Genomic DNA, 24,669 nt, shown 5'->3' on the forward strand with positions numbered 1-24,669 from the left:
TTAACTATACATTATGCGAGGCTGGCCAAGCTCCTCCTGCAGCAGAATCTTACTGTGGCTGTTTCTTCATAATGCATTGTGAAGTCAAACAACTCTTGTGATAACCTTAGTGAATGAAGCCCTTTAACCCCTTAATGACAAAGCCTGTACATGTACGAGCTCAAAATGCATTGTTTTCAATGGGTTTAGGGACTGCCCATTGTCCTTAAGGGGTTAAAAGATCAACTAATTCTCCATCTTAACTGCCCATACTGTAAAGGTGTGGTCTTACCCAGGCCCGGACTGGGACAAAAAATAGGCCCGGGCAGTTAAGACTGAGCAGCCCATTTTTATTTATTTATTTATTGTTAAAGCCCACCCTTCATGTACCATCTTTGCATTTCCCCAAATCACTTAAACATTCATGATAGACACAAACACTTACTCACTCATTCACACAAATCATTAGCACATATTCATTAATGCAGTCTCACAAATCATTCAAGCAATTCATCCACACAATTAATTCATTAATTCTCACACGCATTCACACAATTCATCCACACATTTATTCATTCATTCTTGCACGCATTCACACTACCCCCTCTCCCCATCTACCCATCCCCTTCTTATCTGCCCCTTCTAACTATGTACCCCCTTCCCCACTTCTCAATATGTACCCCCTCTCACTATCTATCCCCTCTCCCCCTTTCTATCTAACCCCTCTGCCCCTTCTCACTGCAGCTCCATCAGCCCCTACGTCAATCCAGCCCTGAGCCGCCAGTCTGGGCCTGGTCTTACCAATGATATGTAAAGAGAAAATGTTACATTCTCATTCCCCCTTTAATACAGAATACAGACATGTTTGCTTTTGCAGCAGCTTTCTGAGATTTCACACAAGGACTCCCTGATCGTTCTCTCAACGGGAAATAATATAAGTTTTTACGTACCATGAGCTTGGCTGTTTAATATCCTTTCACGGTACTACACTGTTAATTCAGCACAACAGAAATCTGTTACAAAAATAGCTATTCTTGGAGACTTGAATCCAATTAAGGAACTCTACATGGCCTTTTCTGTCTGATTCTACCATACGTCTGCTTAGCTTGTAGCATAGTAATCAAGTGTTTCAGTGTTTACTTGACTACCGGTACTCGTTCTTCATATTACCAAACAATCAAAATTTCTGTTTTCTAAAATAATACCTATGTGTTCTTCTTCATCTTATTGTTGTCAATATTGTAACTTTTTTTAGATACACATTGTTTATTTCGGTTAGAGAAACTATTTCTAAGAAGGTAGGGGAATTGTTCATATAATTTGTTGTCATGGTATAATAGTACAGATGTCAATAAATGCCGGGAGGTAAAACACAAACACGAACAAAATATCCACAGTACGTGGCGTCTCATTGACAAGTAACAGTGTGTGATAGACAGGACTGCATACCCCCCCCCCAACATTTCAGCTGTCCATAGTGGTACACCTGTGTTGGGGTATGTGGTAAGAGATGGGGATGGGTGGCACTGACCTCAGAAGCGGGTAGGACAGGTCCCAGAAAAGGGTTGGATGCATGTCCACCCTGCCGGCCTACCTGAATAGACACCTGTTCGGAAGGCCACCTAGGAGTTGCAACAGCACCTCCATTGATTTTACAGAAAAGATCAAAGGGTTTCCCCAACTGGCCCATGGGCAGTGGAGCAGCTACTCGGGGCTGTTGGGAGGTATGGATCAGTAAAGCACTTTGGTGTCCCTCTATATATTATAATATGGTAAATTGATCTTCCAGCAACTTTGTTCTACTTCCAACTGGGAAATTTTTGGATCCTATTGTACAGTGCCATGGAACATGATGGCACTATGTAAATCAATAAATAATAATTAAGGCCACCAGTCCTCATGAAGCCATGGGCCTCTCATGTAATATTATACAGTTTTTGCTACTGGTTGCATTTAGCCAATTGCTTATTGACAATTTGCAATGTATATTGGTAGCATTTATGTTGATGATGTATTGCGTTGTGATGGAAATGTAAATTCTTTATTAGGGTAAGAGTATGTAGTAAAATCCAGTCACCAGTTTTACTATAAGGAGCGCTAGATTATTGCGTGTACCTGGCGCTTTTTGAATGAATTTATACACTCATAATATCAATGCCATAAATGGCGCAAATAACCAAATGCTCATAAAAGTCCTACACCAGCTAACAATGACGGGTTGGTGTTATTGAATAAAACAGGATGGCAAGAGGTCTAATGACAGACTAAAGATATGGGCAGGTAGAGTGGAAAGATTGGTAAACATATTTCAACACAGCAGGCAGTTTCTGTGCTCTGTTGATTTAATGTAGGGTTAATATATTTGATAAATACAGTTTAGCCAAGTTATGGCCATGTATTCCTCAACACTGAACCCCTGACGCATCTTTTATTAGGTTGACATAGTTTAATAGCATCGGAGTTCCGGCCCTATTGTCTTCATCTGTTTCTTAGCAACTCTGCACCCACACTCATTATGTGACATCTATGCCCTTTTGTTAGTTGACTCTTTTCAGCCTGTGAACAAATGTCTTGTCTGTCAGATGAGAGGAAACATGAAGGGTGATTTCCATAAGAAAATTTCATTGTCATAGTAATCCTCAGATGAAAGGTGGCGATGCTTATCTTCCATCTCCTGATGCTTTTGATACTTTTATCAGTCAAGGACACGTTTTGAAGCCTGTAATTTGTTTTTCTTATCGAAGTGGAATGAATTGGTGCAGAGTACCCTTGCAGCAATAGTTTTGCCCTCCATCATAGCCTCCAGAAAACCCTCCATCCCCGGAATGCCTACTTCTCCCCAAAAGATTTGACTAATGGCTGCCCCGGTAATGGAGGAGACACTGTGTCTCCTGTGCCAGAATACAAGATCCTACTGGCCTGTGCATGGTGTATCACATCATCATGGTGTTCCTCAGACCTGCTTTAATAGCACATTAAAAGGGGCTTCTGCAAAGGGCCCATAGTAGTCCTTGTGCCCACCTAAGGTGGCAGTACCATAAGACAAATTGTGGGCAAATGCATTATACTTTAATAGAGAGAGAGAGGTACTGAGATAGGTTTAGAAGAAGAAAGAGGAGAAAAAGAGAGGGCGCTTGAAGCAGAGTATTTATCAGTGACCTATATAGTTTTAAAACAGTTCCACTTATTCTGACAGTCAAATAGAAAGATCTCTAGATGCTCTGAGAACTAGTCTAGCGGCAAGAAGAGAAAAAATAAGCAGAATAATTGTTTCTCGGAATCATTTGATCTCCCATCGCTTCTTACCACACATTCCACTGTGTTTCTAAAAACACACCAGATAAGTTGAGCAAACACAGCCAAACAATATTAAAGTCCTATTTGTATGTTAAATGCATAATGGAATCCATTTTCCATGGGCTCCGTTGCATTTTACTGCATGCAAATCTGTACAGATATTCAATTGTCCTTGGAATTAGAAAATACGTTTTGAAAGCAGGAAGCATTTGTCAGTAAACATATTGGACATGCTCAGTACGACTCCCATTCAGGTCGAAGGGAGATGAGTTCCCTTTGAAATCAATGGAAATAGCAGCAGTCGATCACATGCATGCTATCTAAACACTTGATAGCATATATGTCAATGCCTGTTGCTACACACACACTCTGATTTTAATGGGAGTGCTGTTTAGCATGTGTAAGAAGTATATATACTAAAGCATCCTGCTGTTAGTGGAAGCAGCCCGGGGAGAAGTAAAATGACACAGAAGTCTATTTTCCCAATTCCAGCAACTAAATAATGCATATATCTCTAAAGCAGGTGTCCCATTTGGTTACATCATACGTAGTTCTAACAATCAAGCAGAAACAGGATCCCCGTACCTGGGGACTTTCTGGCTACCCATTGGTGGGCAGTCCTGCTGATGTAGCGGGGGACCCTGCTGACATCAGTGGGTAGTCCCGCCATCGCAACGACACTCCCACGACCCAGAGTTTTCCCATAGTGACCAGGAGAAGCAGCAGTACACCCAGAGCCTCTGGGCCAAACCCAGAGTTCCCAGGTATTTTGATCCCCCTTGACTGATGTGCCGTAGACCCAAAACAGGTGGTTTCAGAGGCACAACGCAAACTACTGGATCCCTTTGCAAAGTTTTTGAGAGGACCCCTTGCTTACAGCTGTGTATGCATGAAACTACTCATGTGCACATCTTAATGACAAATTTAAGGAGCCAACATTCCACTTATAGTAAAAATATAATTAGTGACATATCCAGGGTTCTTTTACACCAGGAATCCCAAGGCCCTCATGCTTTGCAAGTGGCTTACCTTAGGCACCCAACTGGTGTGACACTGTACAGCTCCACAGAGATATAAAGTGTTGGAAAAACATAAAAGATATCGAAAAGTCCAGTCCAAGACTTTGATGAAGCCTGCATCATGTGGCTGCATCATGTGCAGGAAGCGGACATTTAAACTCTCTTAAGGCTCCCAATCGGGAAGACTATTGAAGGCCAAGGAAGTTCCCTGTGCTCCCAGGACTAGGAGAGGCCCTGAAAAAGAAGCCAATTGTGGCATTAGCTGCCTAGACCTGTATGTAGTGTCTGGAGGACTTTCCAGAGCCTGACTTAGCTGGTCTGACAGCGACATTAAGATAGTAGACATTTAGGCTAGTCAGCCTGACCCAGCAAAGTATAAGCCAGTCAGGGCTTTAATTGGGAGCTAGGCTTTCAGTTTATGATTTTTGTTTTGGGATGTATAACATTTGCACTTCTCCTGAGCCTTATTACCCTAGAAGACCAAGCTTAAGATCCATAAAAGTGACATTTATGACCCTCAGATACAGGGTTTTGTCGTACTGGTTATTCCTGATTGAGACTGCTGTCCAAGTTGAATAACAAATACAATAGCGTCAAATCTGTTTTGAGTTGATTTTATAATTGCAATTCTTCCCATGTCAAACGGTATGCTAGTTAAGCCCAATTTCTACTAATCAAACTTAAAGCTGAAATACTGTTATATTCTGCTAATATTAGCATAATACTATAAGGAACATAGCTTTACAAGCTAATGAGACCTGTCATCAAAAGTCTATTGTCTCTTGCGGCTCCAGCGAGGCTGAAAACCTTAAGAATAGATTAAAAGCCACGACATAAGCAGAGAAAACATTAAAGATTAGATGAAGGACTTTGGTATAGAATATAAAAAGCTGCGGCCTTTGTGCAGATATCTTGAAATTTTATCCAATAATAATGACAAACTTCCAATTCTCTTCCTCGGTTACTTTTTATGATTTGTGAAACATGCTAGGTTGGTGGTTTTCATCATTTTTCGGTTAATAGTGCAGAGTTAAATACGTGGCTTTGTGTAGTTGTGTCTTCATTACGAGCAAGGCTTCCTGAGAATATCCACTAATTCTCGTTTCATATTACAGTTATGAATTGTATCTATTTATCTATCTGGCTATCTATCTATTTATCTATCCATCTAGTATCTTTTGTATCTGCTTTTGTTTGTCTGATTAACTGAGCTGGAAGAAAAGATATATGTCAGAAGAAAAGTGAAAATGTCAAAATATAAATATAGGTTTTTAACCAGGGAAGCACTTTTATGACCAACTTATCTTATGTTGGCTTCTGCTGCCTCTATTATTATTTTTTAAGAAGAGGGAACTAAAGCTTCTTCCTTTTTCCTGCATTTAGGGTCGGTGATCGACAAAGCATGCTAGAGAAAGAGCTTAAGAGTGTCCAAGCCTTCATAAAGGAACATGAGAACTTCATGAAGTGGATGCAGGAGGCTGAGACAACTGTGAACGTTTTGATGGACGCATCACAGAGAGAAGGCCTTCAGCAGGATGGATCCCGATTGCGCCAACTCAAAATGCAGTTGCAGGTAAGGCCTGTTTTGGGAATGGCAATTACTTCAGTATTGGCACCTTGTAGTAGATTATAGAGGTCACAATTGGGCAACAGGTGCTTTTCATCCCCCGCTGAGCATTGTCGTTATTGTGGTCTTCACATTCTGGAAATTCTTGGAATGCCACAGGTTGCCAGTTGCTATAGTGGATATTATTACTGTACTATTTTAGGCAATCTATATTTCATAAGGTCTTGATTAACTACAAGATCATGGTAGATTGTAGTTTATGCAAAGAACTACCATAACTTTTCACGTGTTTTTTTTTTATAGAACATATTTATCATTTACGACCAAATTACCCTAGTTAATAAAGAACTCTATGATGTCAAGAAACATGTGCCACTTATTCTTGCTTATAAATATACCTGGGGAGTCTTTGGGTTTGACCAGGAGTCTCTGGGTCACTCTCCTCATTCTCTGGGGCTGGGGAGTGCTGTTTACCCACCCTCACTTCCATTAATTTTAATAATAACTCGCCTTGTGCCACCCATTGCATGGCTTACCATGCCCCACATGTGGCTAGCCCCACTCTTGTGTATTGCTGCTCCTCACAGAGCTCCTGGTAGCCCAACCTTAGAAGTGCTGATATGTATAAATGGTCTCTAAAATATTTGTATACTATATGGCATATTTTATTGTAAAGAGTGTGAATATATAATCATTTGTAATGCATATTGTGCACTTTAATTGTCTTTAATATTGAATGCAAAATGCAGTTATTCTGCAGTGTGTTTGAGAAGACACAAATATGGTTTAAATCCTACATCACCTCAGAGAAATTGTTTGCTTTAGTTTTTTCCTTAAAAGATTTCCTACGGGAGAGGAATCAATATGTGTCAGAAAATGTAGCATTTTTGTTCTTGGGAAGATCCTAGTGGGACAAAATATCAATCGATATCAATAATACAAAAAAAATGTCTTTCTTATCTTGTGGAGTGTGGTGACAAAAGACTGAGCAATATTTTTCCATTCGTTTTTCTAGTAGCATAAGAGCACCGTAGTGATTTATTTTAAATAGATTGGTCCTTCTTCCCATTAAAAATAATTATTTATTCCAGCAAATCGCTGTAAAAAAACAGGCTTGTCTGTATAACAATAAGAAGTATTGTCTAGTAATATTGTTTTCATCTATTTAAAAGATTCCGTATCCTCTTGAGTGCTTTATAACCACAAACTGAATTGGCGCATTGAATGGAGTTTTTAATAGTAAGGGCTAATGCCATGAATGCTTTCGGACTCTTAACAGTATAGGGCAGACTGAAATATTAATACTGCTGATTTTCATCAAGAAAGAGAAGGTCAAAAGGCTTTATAAAACCCCACTCAACCTTTATAGATGACATCACGAATGACCTTACATTCCATATTGAAAAATGACATCATTAATGGCATTTGTTGCTTTAATGATGTATACTTTGGATTAGTAATAATTCTATATTATGTACAATGTAATTGTGAATTTTAATTTGGAACATCATTTTAGGTTATAGGTTGTTTTAGCTGATTGTAACATTTCTGTGTTATGAAATTGGCAGAGATGATTGCTGCCTTGCAGTTACCAAATGGATTATCATATTCCTTTTTAAAATCTATTCACTAATTTCCTGAAGTTACTCTGATTTGCAGTCTTGGTGTCTTTTATGTATACATCTACCAATTGTTCTCTAACAATGTTTTGAATACTGTGAGGGCACATAGCGTTCCATGCAAGTTGCGTGGGTGCTCCGTGACAAAACAAGATGTTGAATCCACAAGCCTCCCTCTAGATCGCCCCATTTGAGTTCTGTGCATCTATAGCAGCCAGAGGTCCCAATAATCGGGGCACTGGATAGTACAGTAAAGACCCGGTTTTCGGGACTGTCCCAAGAAATACGGGATTGATGACAGCTCTAATCTTTGTGCAGTTTTGCAGGATGAATAGATTATACAATAGTGACTTTTATTATATATCTGGTTGAAAACATGTAGTCCCATATAGCTTTTTTAAAATTACATGTCCCATGATGCTTGGCTTGCACCTATGATCTCGCTTCGTAAGATACTAGCGCTATGGCCTCTGGTTTCTCATTTTTCCAACATTGATGTCTAGTCTGATTAGTAGAATTCTATTACGGCAGCATTAACCAGGTTACAGCAGCTTTTTTGCTGAACACAGCCACTGGATAATGCATTGTCAACATGCCATGTATTTTTACAGTTTAACATGCAGCTCGCATCACCTGTAAGAAATGCTAATGCTTGTGTGATTTCATGTCAATCCTTCAAACAACAGTTGACAGGAACATGTATAAGAGGATGCATCATTTAAAAGGATGAATATTATTCTTAACTCACCACCCACATGTATTTACCAGAAGGACAGCAAAAAGGCACAGCAAATCTAGTCGTATTTAGGCAAATAAATGGTCTTTTATTTGTGGCCGCACAGTGCTGCATGATGACCGGAGGTTTCGTCCATGCTGCCCAACACCAGGTTTGTTGCCAAGAGATTTACAGCAACCTCTCTGAGATATTCATTAGAAATTCACTGTACATCTGCCAAACATCATGGAAGGTCCTCTGAGATGTAATAACCAACAGCGTCCAATGCAAAGAATCCAGCGTATCAATTGCATTTAACTTTGACACATTTTAATATTGAAAGATGACATGATATGTTCAGCTTGGCTTTTAATAACAGCAAACTTCTTAAAGGAACATGCCAGCCTTATTTTCATGTTAAATCATGTAAGAGACCATTTGGTTTGAAAGCTAGTGCATTTTGCTAGGCATTCTTTCGTTATTGGTGTTCTTCTGTCTATTCCCCCAGCGGCCACTACTGAAAGCAGGGAGCATATCACGGTATGCTTCTTGCACATGCTCAGTAGAGCTTCCTCTGGAAGCAACTAAAGCAGCAGCAGCCAATCATGCCTGTATGCTCGGAACACTGATGTGCGACTAGTTGCCGCTTCCGTCGTTGGAGTTCTACTGAGCATGTGCGATAAATTTACATACTACTGCTTTCTGGTTTCAGTTGAGGCAGCCATGGAAGGACTTCAGCGAGACTGACGTCTCATTTTCAAACACCAATTACCAAAGAACGTATGTTCTACTCTGCAAACAGTAAAATGTGTTGGACACCAATATGCATAAAAAATAATGAATGACATAGATTTTGTATAATGCTTTGGTATAGACATGCCTGGAAATCCATCACTAATATGCAGCCTTTGGACTGTTGCCAACAGGGGAGGGCTGGCAGCCTAAGGCCTGGGGGGCAAGTCTAGTCAACTGGCCCATTGCACCATCAAAGCGGCTGCGAGCGACATTGAAAGCGGCCGTCGTGCGGCAGTCACACCACCAGCGCCTAATGAAATTAAAGTGGCCTGTGTGCACGCACCGCATGCCTCAGCTCTTCATCACACCCCTTTTAAGACGTGGGAAGAGGAGCTGAGGCATGGCCGTTGGGTCTGACTGCCGCATGATGCAGGGGCGTACCTAGAGTATTTGGCACCTGTGGCAGACCCTGTATGTGGCACCCCCCCACACACACTTTAAAACTGCATAGTTTCTATGGTTAGGCAAACATTGACAGGGGTACAGCATATTTGTTATCATTATATGCTTAGGGATTACGCGGTACCACCGTCAATGTGTGCCTATACATTGAGCCAGACACTGACAACCCCTATCACTATATACTAAGCCAAACATTGATGTGGTGTAGGCTTACCACTTTAGTGACTGGCATAGTATATAGTAGGGATGCACCGAAATGAAAATTCTGGACTGAAACTAAAAATTCAGCATTCACTTGGCCAAAACTGAAAAAAACCCCTTTAAAATACTTTATTAAAAGTAACACCAAAATTAGACAAAAAAATCAACAACAATATTAACATATATATATATATATATATATATATATACACACATATATAACAACAATCACAATCCTATCATGCCCAGGTTCTAGCATGTGCTGGCTGACTTAGCATGATAGGAGTGTGATTGCTGTTTGCAATTATATATATATATATATATATATATATATATATATTAATACTGTCATTGAATTATTCTGTCCAATAAAAGTGTTAACACACCGAAGTTGGACCAAAAAATAATTTATAACAGCAATCACACTCCTATCATGCCTAGGCAGCCACTACATGCTGGAATCTGGGCATGAAAGGAATGTGATTACGGACTCCCTATGCCAAGCTATCCCCCAACACGTACACATCCATGCTATCTGGAACCCTCATTCACAAACATTCAGCATAACACCCATCACTCTCACACACTTACATTCAGCATAACACCCATCACTCTCACACACTTACATTCAGCATAACACCCATCACTCTCACACACTTACATTCAGCATAACACCCATCACTCTCACACACTTACATTCAGCATAACACCCATCACTCTCACACACTTACTAATCCACTCTCTCCTACCTTTTCTTCTTTCACTCTCACTTTTCCTCCTCCTCCTCCTCCTCCTCTTCTTCTTCTTCTTCTTCTTCTTCTTCTACTTCTTCTTCTTCCTGTCCTTCCTTGTCCAATCTTATTAATTTGAGAGCATCCTTTTCTTTCCCTTGGCTTTGCTTCACAATGTGGCTGTTTCCTGGGTAATGCACTCTTAACGCAGTGCTGTCAGTCATAGAGATGTGTGTGTGTGTATATATATATATATATATATATATATATATATATATATATTGGCCAGTGCTTCCCACAATACACACATACGCGCGCACACACACAAGCACAATACTAAATGCATGTATTAGTATTTATGCCAAGTATTATAAAGCCAGTAGTAGGTGCATAGGAAATTATGCATTAGGCTACGTGCTCTTGGGTCAAGAAACCCTTCTCTACCATGTGCCATCCGCTTTGCTGCTGTTCTGTTTCATGCTTCTTTTACCTTTATTGTACTTTTCTAGTTTAGAATCATGCTAATAATTGAGTACTTCATTACAGGATCAGGACACCTCTGTACATCACGTATAATACGTGGCATTATGAACTCTCATCAAGTTATCTGTTACTTGGTTATGCATCCCACATGCTGCAGGGCAGCACTTTATACGTGCTGGTCAGCAGCTTGTGAAATGTATATGACCCTGGTATGTGTGCTAGCTTTGCTCGACCAGACAATCCCTCCTTACATTAATACATGGAAATGCGTATTAAGAAGATACTGGAGATCACATTAACCTCTAGAGTCTAGAGGTTATTGTGATCTCCAGAATCGTCCAACTCTAGACTATGCCGTTTACACAAACATCATCCCTGCCAGAAAACCAGCTGCCAGAAAACCAGCGTTATGACAAACTGCCCCCAGCCTGAGTGTTATATAAGAATACAGTGTTCAGTGAATAATGGCAAGGCGCCTTCCTGTAAATATTAAGAGGAAAATGAGTAAAAATTTCAAAATGGCTCTTGACAAACTGTGTCGTTTTTTAACTTTTCCATAAAAAGCAAAATTGCTTTATCGCTACATCTGAAACCTAGCAATAAATCACTGTCTTTCACAGGCCTACGTAATTTGTCAATAAAGATGCAAATACTTTGAATTCTGAGAAAACCGTAACACGGCGTTAGTTTGCAAAAATTCACAATATCCCTTTTAAATAAAGTTTAATAGAACAACTTGTTAACCCTTGGAGCGCCTGCCTCTCACCGCTTTTGGAGACAAGGCTAAAAATGCTAAGGAATTTGCGTGACAGCACACGCTTGTCGGGAAATACGGCAGCATCAAAGTGTCATTTCAAGAGGATTTATTTTTTATACGTTGCGTTTCCAGTTTTTATTGAAACATTTGGTCCGACGTGAGATTCTGAGCAAACATGATTACAGCAAGAAAAACTAGTTATAAGATAGATACTGTTAATATACGAAACACGACATTGTCATTAATGTGTTTTCGGGTCTGTTAGATTTGTTTCATACAAAACCAACCTGTTGGTCCTTAATTGTCTCAGGCTAGTCTAACGTCAAAATAAGAATGAAAAGCCCATATATATATATTAATATAATATATATATATATATAATATTATATATATTTTTTATGTTACATATATAATATTATATATCGTTTTTGTAATTCTAGCTTGCGTGTGTTTGTAGAAACCATGTGTGTAAATAAATCTGAATATTGTGCTTACAACGAGCAAAGCAGCGGATAATATTTGTTTTAATAATGTTGATGTGTTTACATCGTGAAGTTATGCCCTCTCGGTTTTCTATAATGTCTATCTCCCTCCCCCATCTTGTGCCTGTGTGTGTGATTAATTAGCATTTTAGTGTATGGCTGATGGAATTAGAGCAGCTATCCCTCAGCTCTCCTCTGAAGATTAATACGAGTCTGTTATTCACTCTGGTGGAGCTGCATTCAGTCAGAGACTGGCTGAGAGCGAGAGGCAGAAAGAGCATCTTTCACGGGAAGGGTGCTAGCGTCTCTCCTTTTTTTTTCTCCTCTGCCAGCCCTTCATGTGAAAATCAGCTTCGTGGAATTCACTCTATTTGAATATCCATCATCTCTTCTCCAGAGACTCCTCCGTCTCTCGCAGTTTAAAGGTTTTCATTCTTAAAGTCTTCCTATTGTACGGGTTTCCAGGAGGATAAGCAGGCGCTTGGCTGGAGCAGCTTACTCCTGCATGCCTGGTCTCGGCAGAGAACACAAGAGCCCGTCAGGAGCTGGCTCGGAAAGATCTTTATTCCGGGAAATCAAACTTAGGAGATGCGATCCTCTTCTGCCTTTGAAAGCAGTGCAGGCTTTGGTCTCCCTAAAGGATTTTTTTTTTGTCTTGTTTGGAAACGAGCATGCTCAGACAGCTGGCAAATGGTTGTCCAGTGACCATGAGGGAATGATTGCCGTTTATCATTTATAATGCAAATTCTGAGGTTCCTGAAGAAGTGTGGCAAACTTAAAATGATGGCTGTAGTGAGAACATCTCTGCAAAAAGTTGTTGTCTTGTTGCATCACTTGCAAAGAATGGCAGTTTCTTCCCCACGTTACCAGAAACTGTGCAAGGTGAGTTGGCGCAGGGGGCTGGCGCATTCATTAGAATTCCTGCTATTTCTGGACAGTCACTTTAATGGCTTTAAAAGTGGCTTAAAGTTCAACTTTAAATATAATTTCTTTATTTGCTTATTTTCTATTAACAACAAAGAGATGATATTCGACCCACTTCATGATTGCCCTTTACGGTCCTACAGGTACCGGATATATCTGTGGCACTGAACAAGTTAAACAGGTTATTGAATCAGCTTGTCATGTATATATATATATATATATATATATATATATATATATATATATATATATATATATACACATATGGGTGGGTGTGGATATATATATATATATATATATATATATGTATGTTACATCCACACCCACCCATACACACGGTTCCTCAACTGATGTGTTATTCTTAAAGTTAATTACGATAACTGCAGTAAAGCCACTTGTGAATTTGTGGATAAGAGTGAATGCTCTTGGGTTCGGAATTTCTCCTTCACTTACTTTGATCCACTCGGATCTTGTTTTCATGTTTTATCATGTCCATTTTTTGCTGTATTATAGCATTTCTGTTTTATTATAGCAGAAGACTAGCTTACAAAAATTATAAATGCTGCGGTGTGGGAACCAGGGAGTGAATGTCTTTAGTGACTATCGTATCATTATAATAAGGGGACAAAAATACATACCTAGAAACATATATGTTCTCTCTCTCATGCATTGCACTGACTATGATCATACCAGATGTGACATCGATAATTTAGCTTTTGGCTTTTCTGCCTTTAGCCATAGAGCCATTATCATCCCTGCCAGGCAGTGTCTGTCCCAGTATGATGGATGGTTTAAACCTTCCCACTGACTGGAGCTCATTCATTTTTGAAACTTGGGTAGCACAACCTCCTGGTCATGGAGACATGTTGGTTTGCATAACCATGAAATATCTAATAAACCACAAAGTCCATGTTTTACTTTTTTGTTTCCATGTGTCTACGCAATGGATTCTTTAATGGTCAAATAAAAAAAAACCCTGAGCCTGGCAAACATTGTATATTCATGTGTAGATGGGAACATTTTTGTGGCGGCACAACACATGTCCAGAAACGTGTCCACACAGGCACTACTGCATTATTTCTACTATTGTTTACCACAAATAATTTCATCTTTTGATCCAGATAAATGAATTGTTTACGTTTTAATATGTCTGTATGCATATTATTAAACTAAAACCAGTTTTGATGTTTTACCTGCGGCACTTTCATGCAGTGAATAAAGGACTGAGGCTGGTTCTGTGTCCCAAAGAGCGGTGGAAACCTTCCTCAGCACACATTAGAAAGCACAGGTTTCTTACCCTAAACTGAGCGTAAAGTTACCTGTGATACTGCAGACTTTGTTGAAGTACACCTGTGAGGCTCAGGAGCTCACAAGAACAAGGTTTGCATTTCATTAAACACCCCATGTGTACTACAAAGTTCTAGAAGTCATGTCCTGGAAGCTGCAGTGTGTTACATACTTTGCCTGTCTCCCGAGACAAATACCTTGCCAATCTTTTAATATTTCAGGTATTTCCTCACCTATAAACTTCTATATACTGAAGTAATGAAGAAGCATCAGTAGTGGTGATCTTCTCCTAAAAAAAAGGCCAGGTTGGTCCTATATAACCATATAGTAAATGAAGGGGGATATGGATGCCAGAGTTAAACAAGTAGTCCTCCTGTCATAGATTGCAATGTATAAAAATAAAGCAAAAACAACTATATTGTTCTAGATTCATTAACGTATTTTTCAATAGCAACCTGTGCAAGGACTGCTACTCCGTGTGATAGATTTAACTAATGCGTTGAATTCCACCCATTATGTTCGAATTCAAGTGAGGCTTCAGGTTCATAATGGAGAGTATGTGTCTCAAGAAGTGTTTCCATTTTGCAATGATGAGGCAGTCTAATTAGTGAGCAAAGAAATAAGTGGGCATTCTGTTCAAATTAGCAAGCCGTATCCGCCTTGGATCTTAAGTGCTTTCCCACAGAAAGAAGTCTTGAGTCCATGTAATCTCATTCAAATACAAGTAAAAAAAAAGTTTTGGTGTTCCAGTTAGCCTTTGTATGTGCTGCTACATCACCCCATAGCTGGGGGTCACTAATGTCTTTTCTTGGTCAGTAAAGCATAGTTCTCTAGGACAAGAAGGCTTAGGCACTTTTTTTTAGAATTTGTTTACAAGTGAAAAGAAAACCCCAAAATAATAAAATAATTGGGACCCTCTAGACTAACCAGCCTAAGTGTCCTCAAACTTTAACCTCCATGCCAGACCCAGCTAAGCGACGCTTTGAAAAACCTCCCCTAGCTCAGAAATTTACTCTCCTTGACCTGTGAGGGGAACTTTGTCTCCCATCAGCAGTCGCCCCCATTCTGAGGCTTAATGGGGTCTACATGTCTATCTCCAGCACCTGTTGCAGACTTCATCAAGGTCTCACAGTGGACCAACTTGGCATGGATTTGTGTTTTGATTGCTGGTTTTCTTGAAAACCATTTTTATTACCAAACACAAATACACTGCACTGCTCTTGGGCAATTAGATTAACAGGACTGTCCAAAAATGACTTCTTGTTAAGTTCTAGTTTAAGCTATTTTACAACTATTTTGTTCTCCGAACAGTCTTTGGGATTTGTGCATAAAAACATATCTGTGATGCTAGTTAACATATTTCCACTGCAACCATTGCAATCCAGTGAATGTCTCACTTCTTCGGACTTGCTTCTGGATATAGGCTGCTGCTCCTTAGTTGTAAGAGTGTTCTTTTTTATTTCTAATAATTGAATCAACTTCTGCATGATGATGTATTCAGATCACGAGTGTGTACTGCCATAAGAAAAATCTCTCCGGCGTCTTATGATATATTGTAACGTGCATTAAGTGTTTCTAAGTGCTCGAAGTCTGAAGCAGGAATAGCAAATATGTGACTCTACAGCTCAAACTACAATCCCAGCGTTTGCAGAGGGTTCGAGGAATTCTGGTATATAATTATCCGGAGAAGAATTGGCTGACTAACTGTGGTCTGCTGGTTAATACACGAAGAGAGGGCTGGTAGCTTTCAGACCAAGAGGCAAACCCAGTGAAATAACCAAGTAATGTAAGAGCCCATAATATATTTCATAGACAGAGTGCCCAATCCACACTTTTAGTTCTGTGGTCGCCAACAGATCTCATGGAGCATACGCTGCCTAAAACCGTTGTTCTTGTAGATGCACAGAGACTGTATGACAAGTTAAAAAAAAGCTTTCCAGACAGTGGTCCCAAAATCTTAAAATCAAGGCAGCCCAGGGGGACAATGTTGAGCTGTAGGAGGATTCTGGGATATAAATCTCGGCCTGTTTTGCTTTGTTTTTATATTCTAATAATATCAGCATCTTGCCCATTAATGAGACATAGTTCTTTTTTCAGTTTTATAAAAGAAAGATATCTCCATAGATCAAAACTGGAACAATCACAACAGCAGAAAAGAATGAAACGTTCTCCTGAACTCCAGAAATGTCTTGAGAAAGCGGGGAAAGAGGACAAGCTAGCAATTCTTTTCAAAGATGTTAGTGGGGCAGAATGTGGCTTTGCTACCAGTTTTCCAGCAGGTGTCGCTAGAAGGCAGTTACAGACTACCTTATGATATTCTATAATGTCTGCTTTGAAGAGATAATGAATTAAAAATTACCCCATTTTTACCTGGAAATTGCTTATTTATTATTGTATGTGTTTTCAGGTGACTGCAAATTAGTCAGAACGCCCACTATCTGGGAACACCGCTCTGTATAGTTTCATTTTAAAACATCAGTATAGTCTACAGGTGACGTAGACGGTGAGACCCTAGCGATGGCCTAGTTAGCCATCAAAGCGGGAGAAATATTTAAATAATTTAAATAATCAAGATTAACATTAATACTTAAAGTGTGTCCTTTAATACATCAAAAGATCACGAAGAATGTATGATTCATATACATTGATTCATAGAAAAAAAAATTGAGTTTGCTTGGCATGGGGGATGAAAGGTTGTATATATTTGGCTTTGCTCTTTTTCTCCTGAATAAATGTCTGCAGATGCCCTTGCAGGAGAGTTTTTAACCTTCCAGAAGCAGAAGTATTTATGTTAGCCTAGCCTCTGTGCAGTAAATTTCCGCTTACCTATCTGTCCTTTTCAATCATATGTTTTGTGTTGTATAATGGAGATTTAGTGACTTGGACGCTTGGTTTCAAAGCATCTTGACCAATTATCATGGGGCAAAAAAAGCTAAACAGCCAGACCCTGTTAAATAAATTATATAATACCTTGGAACATATTGGGGGGGGGGGGGGGGGTTCTTCTGACAAGCTGTCTACATAAAAATATTCTGGTATATCGGGAATAACAATGAGGTGTCTCAAATGTGATGTATTAGATTTTAGTACCAATACTAAATAGCTCTGTTCATTTTTAAAACCAGAATATTTAGTTTTTTGTAATTGTTTTGTGGGAGATACTTGGTTAAAAAGGGTTTTGTTAGGGAAGCTTAGATTCAGGTGTTTTTGCAGCACAGCTAGCACTGTCTAATCACTTTTCTGTCTGGCTACCTGAACCAAACACCACCAAACAGAAATGTATAGATACGAGTGAAATAGCCAAAAGGGAAATAAAAAGGGAATTGAGATGGCTGCTGCCATGGCATACACATAAGGATCCCTAGTGAATTTGGAATTAGATAGGATTGCGTATTGGATTACCCACAAGAAATTGGAATCTCGTTACTGCAAACATACTAACCCGCTACACACACGTCACACATTCCATAAGTCATACCACTCCCAACATTACAGGTGTCCAAATAGAGACCCCTTTGTTGGGGAGCAGGGAAAGATGTGGGATGTTTAGAAGTACAGCTCGGGTGGCATCACTTGCCCACCTTACCCTTGTGACGCTCAGCTTCAATGTGTCTCAAGGTGGCCGCTCTGGAGGTGTGATAGAGGCCTGTGCTGCAGCTGCACAGATCTTTAATGATTTCACAGCTCACTGGAGCAGGGGACATCATCAGGAGATCTCTGCAACAGACCCATAATCCCAACTGCCCACAAGAGAAGGATGATGGGGCAGCTCAGCAGGACAGTGTCAGTAAATTGTGACTGTTCTGCAAAAAAAATGGATGGGAGATAAAGTTTTTTTTATCTGTGTTTAAAGGAGCCATTAAGCACTGATCCCCTAGACTTTTGGGATCACCTAAAAGAACAAGAGAAGTTCCCATTGCCTACCCCTAGCAATGTCTATGCGGTCTGTTATATAAGAGGCACACACCGGTAGACAATTGCTTTAAACTTTAAAGTGCTCTAACTTTTCTCATCCTTTAAAAGAGTCGTCAGGATTGCCTCAAGTTTCTTTTTATAGTTTCCATATATAATTGAGCAATATAGCCTCATTTCTCAAAAATGTAAATATGATAATAGCTAATGACATCTAAATGACAAAAAAGAAAAGAAATCTGTAGTGTGTAATTACAGATCTCACTGTTCACTTGACGTGAAAGAGCTCACGGGAAGATAAGATGAGCTTTCGTTCGCATGACTTTTAATAAGAGCTATGTCGTACCTGAGCATACAAAGACAGTGGAGTCTATGATGCAGAAGATCTTAGCAGCTGTCACTGATACAGTCCATGTTTACGAACGTTCTGTAGAAGAGCGACAGGAAGCCATATCCCCGTTGGAGTCAGATGACAGAGGAAGTGGAGAACGCATCCTAGCTCGGAGTTACTAACACATTGGTTTGTGAATAATTTATTGCAAGAGGAAAGTAAAAAAAAAAAGAGTGTAAACCTGTGAATATTATGGCATATGCTGGCGGGCATTAAATCCCGATGGGTATTTCCTCAGGTAGATAGGAGGGAGGATATCAGTTAATCTATAACATAATTGTCAATAAGTTCGACAGCTTGGTCGTCAAATGAGGGTTTATTTATTTTGATACCTGAGGGCTAAGATGATGCGTTGATGGTAATAAGAAGTGTCATCAGCTACTTACTCATTTTATCATAGAGTAGGTCAATTTGTAAGATGCTGGCAAAAAAAAGTAAAAGTATTGCTGTTGAAAAAAAGTGTTTCACTACACGCAGAAGTTTTTAAGCACTGAACGAAATTATCACATTTTTCAATACATTTTCAGACAAGCTCTCAAACTTCTTCATAAATCTGGAGATTCATGGACCAGAATTGTTGTCTCCACAATATGTACTTGTGTGCAAACCCACAAAATGCACTTTGAGATACCAAGTCAAACATGGATTGGGGACTCATATCTGCTGTTCAAAAAGTGCATGTATTGTTCCTACAGCATGTTCTCCACTATTGCATTTGCTTATGTTTTTGGGACGGGGGGGGGGAGTGGTAAGAAGATTAGAAGGATTATAGACAGTACGTTGTTACATACTGATTTTTTTTAGAGACACCATTTATGTTCCATGGCCATTAAAACTATTAGCTTGAATTATAAATTCTTAAGAGACAAGTATCTGAATAAAGATTGGAAAGGCTTCTTAATCATTAATATATGCAAACACATCTGAATTGATTTCTGACATTGGCAATCCTAAAGGTGCTATATAAATGCCATTAGTTTTTTTGAGTAAACCTGTTTCATATCATACATCACTATGGTAACCGCATGCCCCCCAGGCCAGCCATCTTCGAAAAAGAACCATTACATACAGCACTGAAGATCCCCTTTTGTGGCACTTTACTTGTGACTTATGGTATTATTATCTTTAAAAAACATACTATTTTTTTAGCATTTTCTCAGAATTATATTTTCCAGCTCTTCTATCACACCTGATATTTTATTTGAGTCTGTGAAACGATATATTGTTAACAACGGTTTCCTTTAAGTAAAGCTATTATCAGAAATATATTGTAAAATTCTAGTTTCGCTCACATACAGCACAATGGGAGAAATTTTAATATTTAACAGATGGAAAATACATAACTAGTATGTTGTGTGTGTGTGTGTGTGTGTATATATATATATATATATACAAACATACACATACAGCACAATGGGAGAAATTTTAATATTTAACAGATGGAAAATACATAACTAGTATGTTGTGTATATATATATATATATAGTTATTAGACTTGCGTAAGTATAAGGATTGCGTATGATTGGGAACGCGACTTTTCCCATTTAAAATAGCGATTCATAAAATATCCCCATATCCTCTTAGCTGCTATGTTGTGTGCATGAGAAATGTATCTATGGGACTTGTGTGCACTCAGATGATATTATGACAACATCTGATGTCATTTGACGCAACCTAGTATTGTATGAACTAAATACAGATTTGGTGCTGGACATTTTAATATAAACTGAACTAGTCGGTTTTGTTAATGCAGTTCTAAGGAACTGATAGTGAATAGAATTCCTCTGCCTGCCTCCGCTTCATTGATTTTATTGAAGCCCTTATTGTTGAATACGCAATCAACAGGCCATTGTCTTTAAAATTGGATGTCAGATCGTCTCAGCTTTTCATTGGTTTGATATTGATGTATATATAGCTGAGCAGCTCTTTATTTGCAGTAAATCACTATAATCCACTATTCCTTGTGTGAATGGAGAACATTTTCTTCCTTACTAGTCCATGAAAAAGTCTAAATTAAAAAAATAAAAAATAGCAGATGTGACTGGCACTGAGTGGAGATGATCCCTGTGCATTTTACATCACTTGTCTCTAGAAACATGTCACCATTGTGAATTTAAGATTGTTCCAAAAGTTTAAATCATAGGGTCACCAGATGGTGAAATGCTTAAAATAATATACAGATTCAGCTCTTTTACTTCCTCCGAATTTTGCATAGTTTTAACAATTAACATAGTCTTTCCAATGGAAGCTATTTGAACACTTTCTAACTTGGAGAAGAACAAGCTCAGGATAAAAAGCAAAGGCTCGTGCCAAAAGCTTTTCAAGTCATCCCAAAGTTCCTGGGCGAAGGGTATAGTAGGATCAAGATTATGTAAAGCAATTGCAAAAAGTGTTTTAATGTCAGCGAGTTAATATGATAAGCAAGCAGCATATATGTAGCAGTTGCTTTTATATGCACCTGTACCGGGAGACCTTGGCTGGGTGCTACCCTAGGCTTGACTCTGAGCAATGCCTCAGCTGCCCCCTACCCACTTTCCTCTGAGGCTGCCCCCTACCCACTTTCCTCTGAGGCTGTCCCCTCCATGCACATTGATCCATGGCATATATATGGGCCGGTCACAAGGGTGATCTCTGGTTCCCCCAACTGTCCCTGGTTGTGGAGGCAGATGCGCTACTGCTCCCCTGGAACTACCGCCCTAGGCGTAGTCACTCCAGGCTAGAATACGCCTGTGATTTTAGTAAAGTAATGTAATGACCTTTGTTATCTGCTTGAATATTATTTGTAAACGAACATCATTAATCATAATTTGTTTCTTACATGATTACATTTTGAAGAAAATACTTAAAAATTGACCAATTGACCACGAGTGTTACCCAGAACCTTCTTCTTGGCTCATGGGTTTTCTCAAGAATGAAACAAAAGTCCACTAAAAAGAATTGAAAGTATTTTAATAATTTGTATTTGTTTGTAAGCCATGAAAAACAACAAGTGTACAAATCATGGTAACATTTGGTATAACATGAAATGCCGGCTGAGAAGCTACAAATCCAAGCAGTATTCCTTGAAAGTGCGGCGCTCCGAATTGCTCTGCCAACAATGCCATTATCATTAGTAAAGAAAATACAAATACAGACGCCGGGCTGCTCCCCAGTAAGAGCCATAACAGTAAAAATCTATATAAACGCATCAAGTTCTTTGCTTTCCTTTAGCGCTTTTGCATTTCATTTCAAAGTTAAATTGACTATAAAACATTTTACTCCCTTTATATACATATTTGTATTAGGCCAACACCTCTTGAAATGCAGTACAACATCTTGTAAATATATAAATGAAATACGGAATTGAGTACAAATAGCATTTAGGCTGTGAGCATAAAGAGAAACATCCACGTTATGATAAGTCAGTGTCTTCTTGTTAGATCGTATCAGTCTGTTATATGAACATCTCATGCAGGTAAATGGCAGCCCATGGAAGGAACTAAAAAGGTGACCCACTTTGTGCCCTTATCTGCATGCCTTTGCTTAAAACTGTTAAAGTGCTTAGGAATCTTGGCACTTTTATGAGTTCAGAGCAGCGTAGCTTGAAGACATGATCATATCGGCATACATGTATTTTATTTTACTCGTTGTACTATATGGTGAAGGTTTTTGTGGCTGGATTTCCATAAGCATACTGTTGCTGGCCCCCATGTAAAATGCTTTTGTGGAGTGTATTTTACTAGATATGCTCGGAATACCCGGGAAGCTCTCCCTCTTCTGGGGGATTAGCCCAGCAGGCCATGGTTAGTGCCGGACAAAGTAGGAAGGAAAGCGGGCAGGGAGTAGATATGGCAAAACACCACTCCCGCTGTCTGGGAAGCGAGTAAGGTTACCCAAAGAACCCGGGGAAGCAGCACCTCACCCGGAGACCCAGGGTCAAAGGCAGAGAGTTCCCAGGTATGATGCTCAGTGTTAGGGATGTGCCGTTTCATAGTACAGTACTTACAAAATATATGTGAGCTTTGATTATGTACACTGATTTACTTACAGATTTACTGTAGACATGTTATGCGTGTATATACTTGGTTTTGTGGTTAATGTCTGTGTTCTGCACATTTACTGTTGTGTCTCCCAGTATGCCTTGTATCTGATATGAGTGTTCTAGTTTTTCGGTAAAACGCTTAGACTCGTGAAATTCCCACCCTGTTCTAAGCTCAAAGCTATGTGTAAAGTAGCTGATATATGGGAATGAGGCAAAAAGTGACATACCTCGTGTCCTTGTTTCCATGTCTGTTTTTTTGTGAACTGTCACACTTTTATGGATTCTTTTTACAGCTCATAATTGATATAAGCATATATTCTTTTGCAATGCTATGTACTAAACATTAATGCACAGGGCACCAGGTAATATTTAAGCGCTTTGAATCTACACGATACGCACAGACTCCCAGGGAGCACAGAGGAGCACATTGCCCAGTGCTAATGGTAGAAGGATCTCAGGGAGCACCATCTGCTTATCAGGACCTGAAGGCCCTTTCACCCCAACAGCTATACCATTAGAGAGTAGAACAGCATCACAAGAAAGAAACTTGCAGGAGGGAGCCAATGACTTAAGAATCCTAATGATGTTATATGTCTTTGTTGAGAGCCTAGTGTGTCTATTTATAGACAATAAGAAGCCGCCTAACATGATTTATCATTATTTGCATATCTAGCATCTGCATTTCTAATTTGCCTCGAGGAGGAAAACAAACTATATTTCTTTGGCTCTTGACTCAGAAATCGACTGCAACAGGGGAGCCATGAAGGAGAGAGGTTTGTGGACGCTTAGGGGCTTAGTGGAGTGGAAGAGAGTTTTGTGAAGCGAGAGCCCCTGCGTTGCGTTGAGTGATAAACTGTTGTATGGGTCGACTTCAGATGCTTTCTGAAAGAATGGCCAGACTTTTTTCTGGTTAGTCACAGTGCTCTGTGCACAGTGTTGCTCTATACGTTACATCTTCATAAAATGAAGTAACTATGAATAAGACGGCAAGATGAAATAAGTCAGATTCAGTTTTTTATAATATATTTTTTATGTTTAGTCAAATACCACATGAATTCTACCAGACAAAACTGGGATATGGAAAACTTGACTATGACCATGCATTAAATGCTAACCTGATATTATACATCCTTACAATCTCTGTGTTTCATTGAATAGTCCTGATTTATTGTTACTGTCCTAGGTTGTTGCCCCACCGTCCAGCTTTTACGGGCAGTAGAGAGCATGGACCGCATAAGGCGATCCTCTTATCACTAGGATCAAGAGATGACTATTCAGGCAAGCCCGATCTCCTGCCACAAACCCCAACACAGGTGTCCTGATTTCGACACGTGAAAAATTAGCTTTCTGTATTGTAAGCTCATTTGACATCTCTATATAAATGAATAAATAATAAAATATTGCTCTGATTGCTGGAAGACGGTCATGACTGCCCCTTTAGTACTGCTCCCTAGAGCCTCATTACTCTTAACTATCCTCAGGGGTATTAAGCCTGTTGTTTAACATGGTGCAATAAGATGAACGCTTGCTAGTTCTCAGCAGAATGAGCTGACATGTGAACCATGTATAGAAATACTAAAGAAACATCATTTCAGGGAATTCCACTTTGACAAAACTCAGGTATACGCTAGGCAAGTAAGTAGAGCAGAGCTGTTCTCTCATCTGCACGTTTAACCCCTTAAAAACAACACAGTAACAAGTGCCTGCATTTCTTTCACAATCTTTTGACAATTAACCGTTCCCAGCAAAAAGTATGAATGAGACAACATTTTACATGATTATTTCTGAGAAAATTCTGATGTTTCTAATGCTGCAACTAGCTGCGAGTGTTAATTCAGCAGATAAAGAAGAAAAGCACCTTTAAAATACTATGTATTATGAAAAGAACTCTGACTGTCAATTAAACACTTATAAATTAAATATTGATTGGATTAATAATGCAGTCTTTTTTTCTTTTGAGTACTACTGGAAAAGCGCTAAATACATTGCTATTATAAGTAATACTAGAATAATGTCAATTAAAATGTGAGAACATGTGAGTGGTTGGCGTTAAAAATAGTTGCTTTTCTTTAATTATGATTAAATGT

At 39.2% G+C, this 24,669-nt stretch overlaps 1 protein-coding gene across 1 annotated transcript in view; it reads left to right on the plus strand.

Annotated features, from left to right (window-relative positions):
• LOC149289944 (utrophin-like) overlaps positions 1 to 24,669 on the plus strand; it is a 233,397-nt gene that overhangs the window by 76,108 nt on the left and 132,620 nt on the right. The window contains 1 exon segment of the mRNA XM_089490156.1: positions 5,679 to 5,868. Within this exon segment, the coding sequence (XP_089346282.1) occupies positions 5,679 to 5,868 (190 nt within the window).

Source organism: Sceloporus occidentalis, unplaced genomic scaffold (genome assembly GCF_023333645.1).
Source record: "Sceloporus occidentalis isolate IW3139 unplaced genomic scaffold, rSceOcc1.0.p SCAF_42, whole genome shotgun sequence".
Lineage (NCBI taxonomy): Eukaryota > Metazoa > Chordata > Lepidosauria > Squamata > Phrynosomatidae > Sceloporus > Sceloporus occidentalis.